Source organism: Pristis pectinata, chromosome 25 (assembly GCF_009764475.1).
Source record: "Pristis pectinata isolate sPriPec2 chromosome 25, sPriPec2.1.pri, whole genome shotgun sequence".
In the NCBI taxonomy this organism is placed as follows: domain Eukaryota; kingdom Metazoa; phylum Chordata; class Chondrichthyes; order Rhinopristiformes; family Pristidae; genus Pristis; species Pristis pectinata.
In genome coordinates, this window is record NC_067429.1 from 31,206,336 (window position 1) to 31,222,623 (window position 16,288).

Consider the following 16,288-nt stretch of genomic DNA (forward strand, 5'->3'; position numbering starts at 1 on the left):
ATCAAGACTGACCCACACTTTCTTTTCAATTCTTAAAACTGGCAGGGGGGAACAAGGCTTGCTCCTTTGCATTGGAACTAGGTTACTGAGGTCAATGGGATATCCCAACCATTACAGGATTCAGCGTTGGGCTGCTCCAGATAACGCTAAAGCACTTCTTTTCATGGTCCCAAATCCTTAATCCTTTGACCGTAAAACATGGGAGCAGAATTAGGCCATTCAGCCCATCGAGTCTGCTCCGCCATTCGATCGTGGCTGATTTATTTTTCCCCTTTCAACCCCATTCTCCTGCCTTCTCCCCATAACCTTTGATGCCCTTACTAATCAAGAACCTATCAACCTCCGCTTTAAATATACCCAATGACTTGGCCTCCACAGCCCTCTGTGGCAATGAATTCCACAGATTCACCACCCTCTGGCTGGAGAAATTCCTCCTCATCTCTGTCCTAAAGGGACGTCCTTTTATTCTGAGGCTGTGCCCGATGGTCCTAGACTCTCTTCTTAGCTCCTGTTACTCTGAATACTCAGCAGTAGGTCATACACCATTCACTAGGTTATGCCCATGTCAGAATTTGAAAGCCACTGGTCAACACAATTGTTTGCAATAGATTTTGACAAGAAAAACATCTGTGGTTGTGATTTTAAACAGTTGATGCCAAAGGAAAGATTAACCATACATTTAAGGAGCTTTTAAAAGACTTGCATTTATGTAGCATCTTCCACATCCTTTCAGAACATCCCAATACTTTACAATCAATGAATAACTTTGATGTGTAGTCAGTGTTGTAATGTAGGAAGCACAGTAATCAAATCCCCACAGCAGGCTCCCAAGATTTCCAGGTAACAATGAGATAAATAATAGCCACAACACTGGTGATGCCTTTTTCGGGCCTTTATGAAACAGTGCAATGGAATAAAGTCCACCCAAAGGAACTGATGGAGCCCTTGGTTTATCACCTCTGCTGCAAGGACCTTCAAACAGTGTAGCCTTGAGTTTTAAGCCCTTGAGTGGGAATTGAACCTACAACCTTCTGAGCTTGGCATGGCTGAATGATGGCTGACTCTCTCAGCTGCTGGCACAAATAATGCTCTCTCTTTGCTGTAGCATCAATGTAATCTTAACAGAGCTGCAGCACACCTGAAGTGATGAGTTCTTGGTAACGTGCTGAGCAATGTTGAAGTCCACCTCCTTACCCATTAACATTTGAGCCAAACAATTCCGTGCCTATTGGTCCGGCGAGAAGATCATGACACCATGAGCTAAGTGCTGGTTAGGGTTTATGATTCTGGTTGTTTCTAATATAAATCTACACGAATGCCAAGAATATTGGATTAATGAAGCCCTAGGCATATTTTAGAATAATTTCAATTTACCCAAATCTATCTTTGGTATCGTGGCACTGAGCATGTGTGCTTTCTCCTTCTGAGATATTAAAAAAAATGATATTATCTAGGAATAAGGAGGGGAAGAACACAAAGAAATTTAAATAGTACAGGACATTAAAAGCTTAGACATCAGGGTTATAAATTCATTAACATATTCAACAACATTTGCTGTGGCATGATTGGACCTTTTCTTTGGAAGCTTGTAACCCAACTGATGTTTGAAAACATTTTAATCATCAAGATTGTTGCTTCAAAGACAGCTTTATCAGGAAGATATTGAACAAACTAAGGAGCACAGTATCGATTAGATGGAAGATTGTAGAGAAAGAATCAAGCAGCTAATGACCGAAAGTGGGATCTTTCAATTGCCAGTTTTGTTTTCTTCGATTATTCACAGGATATGAGCACCACTGGCACAAGCAGCATGCTTTGTGCATTTTCTAATGCAGGGCGGAACCAAACAGAACCACTGAAGGGCAGTCAAGAATCAGCCACATCGTAATAGATTTCCATAAATAATTGGACCCAAGTATGAAACTTAAGCCATACACAGATCTGAGCAAATAACAAAGGAAGGTTTCTCTTCTAACTGGAGCTCAATGAATCCATTGGGCTTGTACGACAATCTGATACTAGATTTCCAGATTTTAAAATGGAATTTTTCAGTTCAGTAGCAACTAAATTTCTAGCAGCAATTTTTTGGATATTTTCTTGGATTCCTCTACATTACTGGTCCAGGATCATGGCTGCTCACAACTGTATGCAGTATGCCTATATGCCGTTCCGTTACCTGCAAATTATCAGGCTACTTGAGAAGGTCCCATGTTCAGTTAGTCTGGGACTCCACCATGCTGATAATTTAGTTCAGAAAGCTGAAAAAATGATGGGATTTTGTGGACGGTGAGAAATCTTTTATAATTAGGGATGCTCAGTGGGTTGTATAAACTGACCTCCCAATGGAAGAGACAGATGTTGAGTACATGCCTTATGTTAAACACAGCCTCTGAGCTTTGTGGAACATTATACCCAATGAAAATAAATTACAGCAATCAACACAGAACACGATTCACAATCAAACTTAAAACAGAAAACCATCAAAAAATGAAGTTAAAAGGACCGGGGTAATTTTGATCTCTGGAATACATTAAAACAATCCAATTTAGAAACAAATGGTATCACCAAGATACCTGTACTTCTCATTCACTGGCCAGGTTCTAATGACCAACCTTTGCCAGTTAAAGGCAAGTTCTTCTACAACACTGTGACAGTACAGACAGCCTTTTGGATTGTACAGGGTACTTTACACAAATTATCAATTTAGATCTTTCACTTCAAGACTTGAAAGACAGGGGCAAACACAGACAGAAGGGAGGAGGCAGATATACAAAGTTAGAGTGTGTAGAAAGAGAAAGACAGCAGTAGAATGAGGAGCAAGAAGATACAGTGATGCACCTTGGAAGGAATACCCCATCTCAACCGCATTGCTGACTTCTAGATGTAACACATTTTATTTCCTAAATCAAACAATGGTTTTTCATCAACTATTGTGTTGTGTGCATTTTTGTCCAAAGGCATAATACAAGGTTCAACCCCTCTCATCTCAGCAAATTACTCTTCCCTCGTTTAAAACTTGGCAGCCTCTCTCAAACTTTGAACAGAAAACATACAAAAAAGGTGTGTGAAGGCAATACATTTGGTAACCTGCAGTTTCAGAGAACCCCAAACCTCTTAAAATCTGGGAAACCCCCATCTGTATCCAGCAAGCACGACCCTCCTGCACTGGAACTGCTGCTCAAAGCATGCTCGAACGAAATGAGATCACCCAAAGGCTCCATGAAAAGAACAATCCTCCTCTGATAATAATTACCCGGGCTAACAAATGTTAAGAAATTTGATTCTTAAGCAGTTTAATAAGGGACCTGCTTTTGTCGATGTGGCTTTTTGGGTGAGGGAAATCTTGGTCAAAGCTGAGAGATATAAAACACCGCTTCAATCTTTGGACACTCTTGACATTGCCTTTTCCAATTTGACTGGCTCTAAACCGTTTATTAAAATTATGTTTAAATGCATATATCTTGATTTTGACAGAACTGGGCAGGGCAATGAGTATGTGGGATGCTATAATCTGTAAACTCTTCGAATGCCGTGGGCTTTATTCCTTCCCATTTCTCATGAGCTTCCAGGTTCAGCAGTGTCAGGCCAGAATGCATTTCTGATATGGCTGATTGGTGGCTCTTCCCAGCTCCATTTATAGCAACATTACTGCAGCACGAGCCCAACCTGTTGAGAAAGAACATTGAACGTCAATAAAAGATTGCATGCTGCCTACAAAAATGTACGTCCTTGGTGGATGGGGCAATAGGTGACAGGTGCTGCCAATAGACCAGGGTGGGGTAGGGGTAAATAAGGCCCATTGGACCAAGGTTGAGGGTGGGCATCATTAGACCCAGGGAATCGGTGCAGATATTAGATTAGAGGAGAAAAATGGCATCACAGGGGAATATGATGAGCAAAGTGAGAGGATGAGAGCTAGCCTCATGTTGCTACTGCAAATATTGGACTACTATCATCTGGAGGTTTTCCTGATCAATTGCTGTAACTTTGGTTGAAATTCTGAACTCCAGGATATGCTAACTTCCTCAGAGGGAGATGGGGAGAAACCCTGTGGGATCTGCACCTCTCCTCGTGTACGTAGTGCTCCTTTTAACATTCACTCTTTTCAGGCAGTCATAGATGCCCTTCATGGCAAGGTAGCTCCCTCTACTTTACTCCCTATACACTCGCAATTGTGTGGCTAGATTCAGCTCTAACTCCATCCACAAGTTCGCAGATGACACCACTGTAGTGAGCCAAATCTGAAACAACAATGAGACAGAGTATAGGAAGGAGATAAAGAGCCTAGCGACATGGTGTCATGACAACAATCTTTTCCTCAATGTCAGCAAAACAAAAGAGGTGGTCTTTCACTACTGGAAGGGGGACAGTGTATGCCCACCTCTTTACATCAATGCCACTGAGGTTCAGAGGAGTGAACATCACCAATAGCCTGTCCTGGTCCAGCCACGTAGACACCATGAATAAGCAAGCTCACCAGCACCTCTACTTCTTCAGGAGGCTAAAGAAATTTGGCATGTCCCCTTTAACCCTCACTAATTTTTATAGATGCATCACAGAGAGCATCCTATCCAGATGCATCACGGCTTGGTATGGCAACTGATCTGCCCAGGACTGGAAGAAACTGCAGAGTGTTGAGCTGTGTCCACAACACATCACGGAAACCAGTCTCCCCTCCATGGGCTCTGTTTACAGTTCTTGCTGCCTTGGGAAAGCAGCCAACAGAATCAAAGACCCCACCCACCCCAGACATTCTCTCCCCTCCCCCCCCCCATCCCCCAGATCAGGCAGAAGATACAAAAGCCTGAAAGCACATCCCACCAGGCTCAAGGACAGCTTCTATGCTGCTGTTAGGAGACTATTGAACGGTCCCCTAGTACGATAAAATGGACTCTTGACCTCACAATCTACCTCATTATGGCCTTGCACCTTATTGTCTGCCTGCACTGCACTTTCTCTGTAACTGTGACACTTTATTCTGCATTCTGCAATTGTTTTTTCCGTTGTACTACCTTAATGTACTGATGTGATGAAATGATCTGTATCTCAACATGTGACAACAATTAACCAATTTACCAATGTCTTTCTCCTACTCCTGTTGGTTCATTTTCTCCATGATCATCCTGACCTTGGACTTTCTCAGCAGGTAACTTAATGCTCCATTGGTCTAATACTGAACCACTCCAAGCCATGGGAGAATGTAGGATAAGGTCAACTTGTTAATTAAGATAATTTACACATTTGTCACCTGGCTCTACCTTACACACATAAAGCATTTGCACATTAGTATCTTTAGATTCTTTATCCTCAAGAATATAAAGTCCAACATTTTCTCCTTTTTAATTGACTAATGCTTCACCACAGTAATTACATCTGTCAGGCTTAAAAGGATACAGCACTGTAAAGATTCTGGTCTCTGAAATACATCAGTTGACATTATGAGCAGTACTACAAGTCTTTCACTAGTGATCCATCAGTGCTGTAAGCACTTTCACGGTAACTGGTTTGAAGAAACTGATTCACTTTACCAACAATTACAGAGTAACAGGGAATGAGGAGACCTAACCCAGGTAAAAGGGTCACTGAAATCCCAGAGGCCAGTGCTTGAAAATGGGGATAGGAGTAGGGAAGGGAGTCAGAAGAATCTTTACACCTAGAAGGAAGCACAACAGGTGGAATAATTGGTGAGGCAAGAGCAAAATATACTGAGCAAATGAGACTGATGAGAAATTCAATGCATTCTGAAAGGAGAAGGAATAAAAGTGAGAGTGATCTTTGGAACTAAATGGAGACTGGGCCTAAAGGGGTGAGAAGCAGTGTTTGCTATACTGTCTGAAACAGTCCCTTAAGGGGTCAGTGAGGCAATATCAGCCTAAGCTGCAATGGAGTCAAAACACAGTGTGTGGTAGTTATGACGCTGAGTTAGCAACAAGTGGTAGAGAAGTTCAAATCCCATCATACAAACTGTGAACAATGCAAGTTGTGAGCAGGCACCAGGAAGAGTGCAAGGATAACTGTTCACGGGAAGGGATTCTGCCACTCACTGCAGCCTGGGATGTACACTTCAGTGCCACACATTATGCCGCCTAGCAATACTTCAGCCCTGCCACAATAACAGAAGAAGGGGTTCAGTAAGGGGTTGATCACAGCAAAGGCCATGATCAATTCTGCCTTCTTTAAACACATGAACAAAATACTGTTACATTGTCCCACAGTGCACTAGTTTGCTAAAGGTCCTATCAAACATTATCAACTCATATCACACGGCTAGGCTAAAACCTGACCCTCAGTAAATCTTCCTCTGTTAAAAAGTTAGGCTTAAACTGCCAATCAATAAGCATTGCTCTTGGTTACCTTCTCAGGAGGCATGCTGGGGCACTTCCAATTGTACAGATAATACTGCAAGTTGCCATCTCCAATTCCAAATTTCAGCTTTTCTAGGAAGGTCTTATTTTCCATTAGATCCAGTGCATTGAAAACATCAAAACCTCTCTGTTGGATGAAAGAGAAAAAGGTAGTGTAAACAGGAACATCAGACACAGAGCAAAGCTGGCTTGCATTTTTGCACAGTGCCAAACACTTCTATCTTCACAGATAATATTTGGATCTAGCTTAACAGTTGGCTTTTAAAATATTTCTGCATTAAAGATGTTGGTGCTGGGGTAAAACGCTTTACTCTAGATACCCCGGTGTCAGAATCAAAAAGGATAGATCAGAGTAAAACTCCTTGGATACTATCTCATCAAATACCAAGGGCAGGTAGAGCATGGGTCATATACAGAGTAAAGCTTCCTTTACAACATACTCTAAACAAAGTCAAAATACAATTGTTACAATCCAAATTTTCTTCACTTTCTATACAAGCCAAATTTGCCCCTAGTTTAACAATCCATTCCTGCTGTGCGGTGGACCCACACTCACTGAGAAGTGGCCTGATGTCGCCCAAGCATATGCAAGCCTGGGGTACTTGTATTTTAGCACAGTTATTTATTTAGTGCATATGCAGAGTCACTCAGGATGACCAAACCGAAGAACACAGCAGAGGATCTAGTACTTGAGTATCTCATACCACAAAATACAGAGCTGCATTCTATCTAAGCCACAGAAACACCACAGTGCCACAATGTTCAGGTAAACCCAACAGTCTCATCGCATCAGGATTATTGCTGACTTTGTAACTAATCGTCACCCTCAGCACATTTCGCCCCAGGTCGCAGAAAGAACAGGCTCAAACATTCAAAATCTGCACCCAGCACCAAAAATGGAGACCCAACCCTCCTCTCTTCCTCCCAAGCTCCTTCCCTGATCTGTTCTGGAGCCTCAAATCCTAGGAACTTCAGATTTCACTGGCATTTTGAAAGCAGTCCTGATGATGTCCCTTTATCTCAGAGGATGAGAGTTGGGGATGTCCAGGATTCCTGTTGCACAGCTCTCTGTTTCACCTCAGTTAGCATGGTTTGTGAATCTGCAGCATGACGAATTATCAGATGTGACAAGGAACCACGAGCCTTTCCACAGCAGAGAAAAGGGATGGCGGTGAAGTGGGGAGTGAGTGGAGACAAACCAACACACCAATCCTAACTAGTGGAATCAAACTGAAAATGATTGGTGGGGGAGAGTGGGAAAGTGGAGGACACTGGTTTACTCAATGTTCTACTACCTTCCCGAACTCTCTCTGGGTGTCTGGAATTAACCGGCTACCCCAAGCCCAGCACGTCACTAGTAAAGATCTCAAGCACTTTTACTGTTCATCAATAGTCTCGTTAGTTTGGCTTGCGAGGGCCTGATTTTCTGGCACTAGTGCAGGGGCTAAGAATCTAAATTACAGGGATGAAGGTGTCTTTTCCACATCACTCCAAATTCTGAGAGATCTCCATCAGGTAATTCTGCTGCATTTCTGATAACGGCATTGAAGCCACCTTCCTTTGCAGTAGCAGGAGTAAGTGTCAGCCATGGATGCAATCAGAGGCACAGAGTATTAGTGTGATAGCTTCAGCCTATACTGATTTTGGAGTGACATTCAGAATGGCTTGCATCTTCTGGTGCGGAGATCTTTGCTTCATCTCTAGTGTTAAAGCTGCATTATAAATGGAGGGGTAATTGGTGAGCTTGTTTGGCAGGCAACTGAGAGAGTTGACACATACCGACTTTGCAAGGATGAGGCCATCGTTCATGAGGTCAACAAGAGGAGTCTTGGTATGGACATTATAAAAAGAGTAAGCAGCTTTCAGGCTCTTGTGAACAGGATGGTGCATGATGGTGGAAGGAAGAGTGTAAAAACTGATGAAGTCTGTCAATTCTCCTTCAGGGCTCTAGAGAAACAAAATGGGAAACAGCAAGTTACTTGTATGTCAGCAAAAGAACTGCAATTTCCAAGTAGCATCAGGAACTAGCACTTTCAGATGTTCACCATTCATCCTGTAGCTGGACTGGCCACTCACTGGTAGGAAGGTGTAATTACCACATATGCTTAAACACATAGTTGCCCAAAACAACTAACAACTCCCTTTCCCAGAAATGATATTTGGTACTTCATATCTTTTACCAGAGGTACAGAGGGGCAATGAGAGGCCACAACATTAGAACTGGGAGAAGCTGGAAATAAAACAAGTTTAAAGACATACAGAAAGGGTGAGTGGAGTGGAGGGAAGGAGGGAACCTTATACGGTCAAGGGAGTTGAGTCTTAATCTAGCTCCCTGACTGCACTCTGTTCCAGTTGGAGGGCTGACTGTTTATTCTTTATAGCCGAGAGGTGGAGCTGGTGCTTTGAGTAGGCTCTAAACGCCAGATCTTGTGATCTGGTCCCCAGAATGTGTTGACTGCATTTGACCTCATCGTTGATAGAGACATTTAAAAAGTTCAAACAGACCTAAATAATTTAAAAATCTAAAAATAATAAAAGTTAAATTTAACACCTTAAAATGACAGCAAATATACAAACACAAACACCACATATTAGATTTCATAGTAATGAAGCCTAGAGGATAAAAGCAGCAGATTTAAAATTGCCCAAGTAATGAAAAATAATTGGCCATCTTTTGGACTAGACAGAAGTCCTATTTTTGGACCACTGATGATTTGGATAATATATATTGACCTGAGCTTGTGATACAGGGCCCAATTTGAAAATCTGCAGTTGACATAGAACTTTAAGGAATACTAAAAAATAAAGATAAAGGCTCAGTTCTAGCTAACAGACAGCCAGTGGTTTGACTGACTGTTAACTGCTTGTGGCTTATTTTGTTTTGGAAGTTTGTACATCCATGGCTGAACAGAGTCTCAGAAAGAGAGGTCAGACATCAGTGTACCTGACCTCCTGCTCTGTCAGAGGTCTCACCATTGTATCCGGCTGCGGAGCACTGATGTGCTATAGAGAGGAAAGTGGAAACGGATAAGTGGAGGAAGTGTGTGAATTACTTTATTCTAATATTGAATTATTTTAGTATTTTACACTGAATTTACTCTTGATTTTTAAATAATTGTTATTTTAGTATTTTACACTGAATTTACTCTTGATTTTTAAATAATTGTTTTGATCTATCTGAACTGTTTTTAAGTTAAACAGATAAATTTGAAGAGTTCAAGCCATTGATGGTGCCAAGTCCACTCTAGCTCCTGAAATGCACAGGCTTAGGTTGTGTGGCTCGCCATAGGTGAGTATGGATGGGTGTGCTCTGTGGGTAGCAAATGCAGACAGAGGGTCAGATCTAGCACAATCCAGGCTACTGCTCTAGATTTTGTGGGGTACACTGGCCAATTTGTCAGCATTTACTGCACACAAGTGATAGCAGTTTCTCACTGCCGTCATGCAAAGGCAGTGGTGAGCAAGCTGCGGTCAGCAGTTGAGCCACTGGGCAGCCAAGAGCCCCCGACTCTGTGCTCATCAAGTTTTATACAAGAGTGGCAGATGAGGAAAAATGGTCCAGATTCACTGAGAAATCCTACGTCAGGCAAGAAGACGCACAACTGGTCTCTTCCTCTTGGTCTGAATGGAAGAGAATGTTTGTGAGAGCCTCAGCTGAGGGCTCTTTAATGTACAGATGAGTAGTTCATTAGAGACTTGAATTTATGCTTCTAAAAAGATACTCGCTAATCTTACTAAAAAATTAGTATTCTCTCATGGATTCTTAGAATGTAAAAAGGTGCTTAGCATCATTTTTGTCATTTTAATTCTTTGGATTTTTGTTTAAGTTTTTACATAATTTTAGATTAAAAAAGTGCTCCTGCTTATCCTAATGTTAGGATCTTTAACGGTTAAGATGGGGACATGGATTAGCCAACTGTTTGTTTTCATCATCCCACAGGACCTCACTTACACAGCAGAGGGCCCTCTTGCTCTCTGGGATTTGCTGAGATTCCTTTAAGTAGTTCCCAAAGGTTCCTGAGGAACTAGACCGTTTTCCCTGGAGTGAAGAGGGCTGAGGGGCGACCTTATGGAGGTTTATAAAATTACAAGGGGCATAGATAAGGTGGATAATCACAGCCTCTCTTCCTTCCTCCCCCCGCCCCCACAAAGAGTAGGGGAGTCTAAAACTAGAGGGCATAGTTTTAAGGTGAGAGGGGACAGATTTAAAGGGGACCTAAGGGGCAAGTTTTTCCCCCCCACAGAGGGTGGTGGGTGGATGGAGAGAGCTGCCAAAGGAAGTGGTAGGGGTGGGTACAATTAGATATTTGGACAGGTTCATGGATAGGAAAGGTTTAGAGGGGTACAAGCCAAGTGCAGGGTAATGGAGCTAGCTCAGGAAGGCACCTTAGTTGTCATGGGTGTGTTGGGCTGAAGAGGCTGTTTCCATCCTGTACAACTCTAACTGATCTGGCTTGAAGCTGATCACAAATTCTGCGCCAGTAATATACTTGAAGAGGACATGCATAGGCTGGTGGCAAAAGCAGATGAGGCATAGGGGCTTCATTGAAACCTATGGATTGCTGAAAGGTCTGAATAGAATGGATGTGGAGAGGAGGAGAGTCTAGGATACAAGGGCACAGCCCCAGAATAAAGGGACGCCCCTTTAAAACAGAGATGAGAAGGAATTTCTTCAGCCAGAGAGTGGTGAATCTGTGGAGTTCATTGGCACAGAGGGCTGTGGAGGACAAGTCATTGGGTGTATTCAAGGCAGAGATTGGTAGGTTCTTGATCGGTAAGGGAGTTAAGGGTTACAGGGAAAAGGTGGGACAATAGGATTGAAAGAAAAAAAATCAGGCAGAGCAGAATGGCAGAGCAGACTTGATGGGCTGAATGGCCTAATTCTGTTCCTATATCTTATGGTCTTATGGCACAGCCGTTACCTCACAGCTCCAGTCACCTTGGTTCAATCCTGACCTCCGGCGCTGTCTGTATGGAATTTCAATGTTCTCCCTGTGTTTGAGAGAGTTTCTTCTGGGTGCTCCCATTTCCTAACATATCCCAAAAACATGCTAGTCAGCAAGCTAAATGGCCACTGTGAATTGCCCCTGGTGTGCAGAGGAGTTGTAGAATGCAAGAAAGCTGATGGGAACACAGGGGAAAAAAATGCGTTAGTGTGGGAATAGTGCAAGACTGGCGTTTGATTGTTGGCGCACACTCAGTGCTGTATCTCCAAGACTATGAACAGTAGACAAATGCAATAAAAAAAATAAATGATTATACTGGACAGGATGCACCAGGAGGTTGCTTGGGATGGAGTGTTTCATATACAAGGAGAGACTGGGTTTGCTTCCACTCCAAGGAAACAGTCTTAGAGGGACTTGAAGACATATACAAAATTATGAGGGGCATGGATAGAATGGAAGGGGGTGGGGGGGAGAAACATTTTCCACTTAGCAGAAGAGAATCAGTGAATCATTATTTACCTCTACCACATAAGTCTCTATAATATTTTCCTGAGGCAAGAACCAGTGAGCGACCTCCTCTTCATTCATTATTGGAGTCAGATAGAACTGTTTCAAGTATTCCCTCAACAGTCTGCACACGCTCTTCACATCAGCACACGTCATCGGCCTCAGACCAGGTGTTTTTGGTGTCTAAAACATCAGAAAACAAAAGTACACCATCAAGGTCTCTTCACATCAAACAAAACTCACATGGACTTCTCACACTGTCAGAAAGATCACTAAATCTTGTGGAGTCCTAGTGGACGGAAGGAAGCAGCAGCAATAATCCCGAGGTGGCCCTTTACTCCAGCCTACCTCAGTGGCTTACCAATATATCAGTAATACAGCAGTGTAAGGATTGGTGACAACTTCCATGGCAGTTACAATCTTATCCCTATGCATCTAAATCACCCACAATCCAAGAAAGTGGGTTGGGATAGCAATCCTGATCCTGCCAGAACATGCTGTCAGATTAGAAATCTCAATAATTAAACTCTAAAATCCATCCCTTGCCCATAGCAGGGCATGGTCTTCATGACTGCATTGTCACTAATCTCTCCTTGATAGTGCCAGTCATGGCAAAAACAAATTTATCTACAGCAGAACCAGTGGGCAGATAGTTGAACTCAGCGCCATTCGCACATCTTCATTACACCTGACTAGAAGAAACAATTAGCACTTGTGAAGCACTATTCGTTATCCCTAGATCTCTTACAGTTAATTAATTACTTATAAATGTTAATTGCTGATGCAGGGTAGGAAAAATGTCAGCAGCACTGCAACAAGATCTCACAAACAACAATGAAATAAGTGACCAAATTATTTCCTTTCAGGGATGCTGGGTGAGGGGAAAGTATTGGCTTGGACACAAGCAGAACTCTGTTCATCTCTTAATACTGGATCTTGTATTCCCCTCCCCTGACAGCAGACGTTAGCTGGCATCTCATCTGAAAGGCTGTGCAATTCTTCAAGATTGCACTGGAGTGCCAGCATGAATTGCGTGGTCAGTGGGATTTGAGCCATTGCCCTTCTGATTCAAGCGCTTCTAATGAACACAAATCCCATGGGTGGATCCATCCAGGCAAAATCAACAGGCAACAATTAGTTCACTTTAGGGATGGAACCCATGCCGCACCAACCAGCATGTTATTCCTTAAGGAAACAGTTGATGGCACTTTGAACTTTGAGTTATCTTGACCTGTGGTGAGAAGCTAGGTCCCAGTTCTCCACTGAGTTATTACAGCCAAAAATACATTCAATCATATTGCTTGCAGAAAATACAAACTTCTAGATGTGTAAACACGGAAGAATAACAAACTAACTAGCACCAGATCTCTATTTTGACCCCCTCAGCCAATTCCTGATTGATTCCAGAGTGATTGTCCCTACTACCCATCCTAGCTATTGACCTCATCCAAAGTGCTTACTGGTACCATTGTTGAACTCATTGTTTACGAGTTTGTGTTCTTGTCCAACAGTTATGGTTTGACCCAAAATCTTGTTCAGGGTGGGAAAATGGGAATAGCATAGATGGGCAAAATGGTCAGCATGGACATGGTGGGCCGAAGGGCCTGTTTCTGTGCTGTACGACTATGAGGATTAAGTTTTTTCCACTTCACTTAGAATCTCATTTTCCTCTGTAAAGACCTCATCATCCAGAGTGGATAATGCAGGAAGCTTGGACCCAGGGATACACATGGAATAGAGTGGAGGGCGGATTGGAGGTTCATGGGCAAGTCTGCAATTACTTTGTTAATGTTCTGTTACACAGCTGGTAGAGCTGCTTTTTCACAATGCCAGAGATGCAGGTGCTGTCTGTGTGCAGTTTGCATGTTCTCCCCTGTGACTGTGTGGGTTTCCTCTCCCATCCTGAAGATGTGCAGGTTGACAGGTTAATTGGTCACTTTAAGTTGCCTCTGGTGCATTTCCAAGGGCTTCTGTAAGTGGAAAGTGACTGGAACAAAACTTGAAGTACGGAATAATGAGAAAAAATGTGATTGGCTATTTTTTTTACTTAGCTGGAATTGCTTAGCTTAATTGGAGAGAAAAATATAGAAAAAAATGCAGAAGAAACTCAAAAGTTTGCCTACTGTAAGGAAGGTAACAAATACATCACACAAGACATAAATGCCCATGAACAGGATTTAGTGAAACAGTGTTAAAGCTTACCTCTGGAAGTCTATATAGTTTCATTGTTCGTTGCATAGTCATGTTTCTGCTCAGATGGGAGAATTTCACCTCAACTAGTTTGCGTGGGTTTAGTGACCTGTGCCAGTACCTGCCCAACAAATCATAGAATACTCTAGTCAGTCACCAACAGTGCCTTACAGGTTGGAATTAGAGGCTTCCTGCAAACCAAGAATATCACTGAATTAAAAGATATTGCTTGAACCATTCCGAGGAATAACACTTATTATAAATATGATAAAAGGTTTACAAGGGATAGGCTGGATTGGAATCAAATGTTCCACCCTGTGCAAAATATATGCACAAGAGCCACGCTACAGGAGATCTGCCTGCTAACCAAGCCCAGTTGGACTAGCGTTGTGATAATGACATAGCAGATACACAGATGTTCAATGGAGAGGTTTTTGTGTGTTACTTCCAGTCAGAAGTGCCTTACTTAACAAGGTGGAATGTCACTTTGGAAATGGAGACAAGCCAAAGACCAAGCCTCAAGGGGTTTTTAAAATTAGGATGGTGCAACAAGGTGACAGGTTTTGCCATCCTTTCACAGTTATTATTCTTTTAAAGCTATCCACACCAACATGAACAGAGGAAGTAAATCTAGTTTGAGATAATGGGGTTAGACTGCATCATCCTATACCAATGCAGAAACAACTGAACGGATTCCCCAGCTTGGTCGATAGAAGGGGAGGCCCAGGGACACATAAAATGAAAGTGTGCTGAAGAGGTTGCATAGAGATCCTAGGAAACACACAAATCACATTACTATACTCCTATGGTTAGTGGCTGCAAGTCTTATCTCGGATTATTTCTACAATAGTTTAACCAGGCAGCTCTTCTAACTACAGCCAAGGGACCTACTGGTGCCTAGGAATCCATCACCACTCACAAATCTTACACCCACTGCCCTCCCCAACAATGAGCTATGCTGCCATATCTCATGGAATTTTAACATAATTTTTCCGTTTCTAGCTTTCTGCTATTACATGTGTAAAACTGTCCATGAGAGACTAGATCAAATAATTTTAGGGTTTTTTGACATTGGGTTATCTTTGTAAACCCCAAACTAATCTTTCACAAGTTACATTTGGTACTAATTCAGATGGAGCTGAGGAACTCTTGGAAGTTCACTTCATCAGCACAGGTATAGGAAAGAGTAGAGGCAAAAATACATTTGATCCCAAGTTCCAAATGTAAATAATGAGTAGAACTTGCCTTAGGAGATTTTGTTGGGGCATTGTGGAGCGAGCTCTTCTGTCCTCTACTATACCTATCCTGGGAAAATTATTTCTATTTTGGTGTAGGCTGATTCTAAGTGTTGTATATTGCATTCAGGAGGACTTGCTCATACCTGCAAGTGCCTACGGGTTTAGGCAACACCACACCCGCAGTATACACAGCTTGATAACTGCCTTCAAGGTTGACTCTTCTGGTGATCTCCCGGATCAAGACTGGAGCCACCCGTTTAGCTCGTAGCTTTTTATGCACGCACAGGAAGTTAATTTCCACCATCTTCTTTTGACTGGAGGTAAAAAGAGGAAATGCTTGCAGTTATAAACAAAAAAATTCCAGAAAATCCAGACTTGAGCTGCAAGTCAAAATAAAAACAAGCAGCAACTGTGGAGGGAAAAATTCAACTATACACAGTCCCTTGTGCTCCATACGCCTTTCCCAGTATCTCATGCACGCTATCCTGCCACTCCATGGTCTTTAAAGAAGTTTCGGCAGGAGGCAAGATTGTTAGAGTGTCACTGTGAAGGGAGAGATTTCCAGAAAGCAAGACTGAAACAGTCCGAGACTTTGTGATCATAACAGGGCAAAAAGGAGGCAAATGTTGAAAAGTGAAAATGTAAGGGTGCCACACCAAATAAGAATGTGTGGGAGACAAACAAATAAGAAGGCATAAATTTGCAGCCGAGAAAATACTGTATCTTACAGAAAAGTGTCTGAGTACAATGGGGAATGGGACAGAATGAAAATAGGAACTGATAGTTAGCTGACAAACTGAAAGCTGCAAAGCCAGCGAGGGGAATGTTGGAGTTACCAACTCAGAAGGTAATCGCAAAACAATTACAGTGTGGATGAGGTGGAAATATACAGCCCCAGAGGGAGTAAGAAGTGGAGTTTGAAGCAATGCTCAGGATGATACAGCATGCTCGTGTTGAGCACTGACAAACCCAGGGAACTGCTAGGAAAAGGGAAGGAATAAATTGGTAGGGAATTTTAGGCTGGTGTCAAAAGAATTATAGC

At 42.4% G+C, this 16,288-nt stretch overlaps 1 protein-coding gene across 1 annotated transcript in view; it reads right to left on the reverse strand.

The window, feature by feature from the left end:
* Positions 1 to 3,645: 3,645 nt before the first annotated feature.
* LOC127582848 (glycylpeptide N-tetradecanoyltransferase 1-like) overlaps positions 3,646 to 16,288 on the reverse strand; it is a 34,203-nt gene continuing 21,560 nt past the window's right edge. Inside the window, exons 7-11 of the mRNA XM_052038415.1 lie at positions 15,404 to 15,560; positions 11,831 to 12,001; positions 8,145 to 8,312; positions 6,355 to 6,492; positions 3,646 to 3,666 (exon numbers count right to left, since the gene is read on the reverse strand). Coding sequence (XP_051894375.1) covers positions 3,646 to 3,666; positions 6,355 to 6,492; positions 8,145 to 8,312; positions 11,831 to 12,001; positions 15,404 to 15,560 — 655 coding nt within the window. The remainder of the gene's footprint in view (positions 3,667 to 6,354; positions 6,493 to 8,144; positions 8,313 to 11,830; positions 12,002 to 15,403; positions 15,561 to 16,288) is intronic.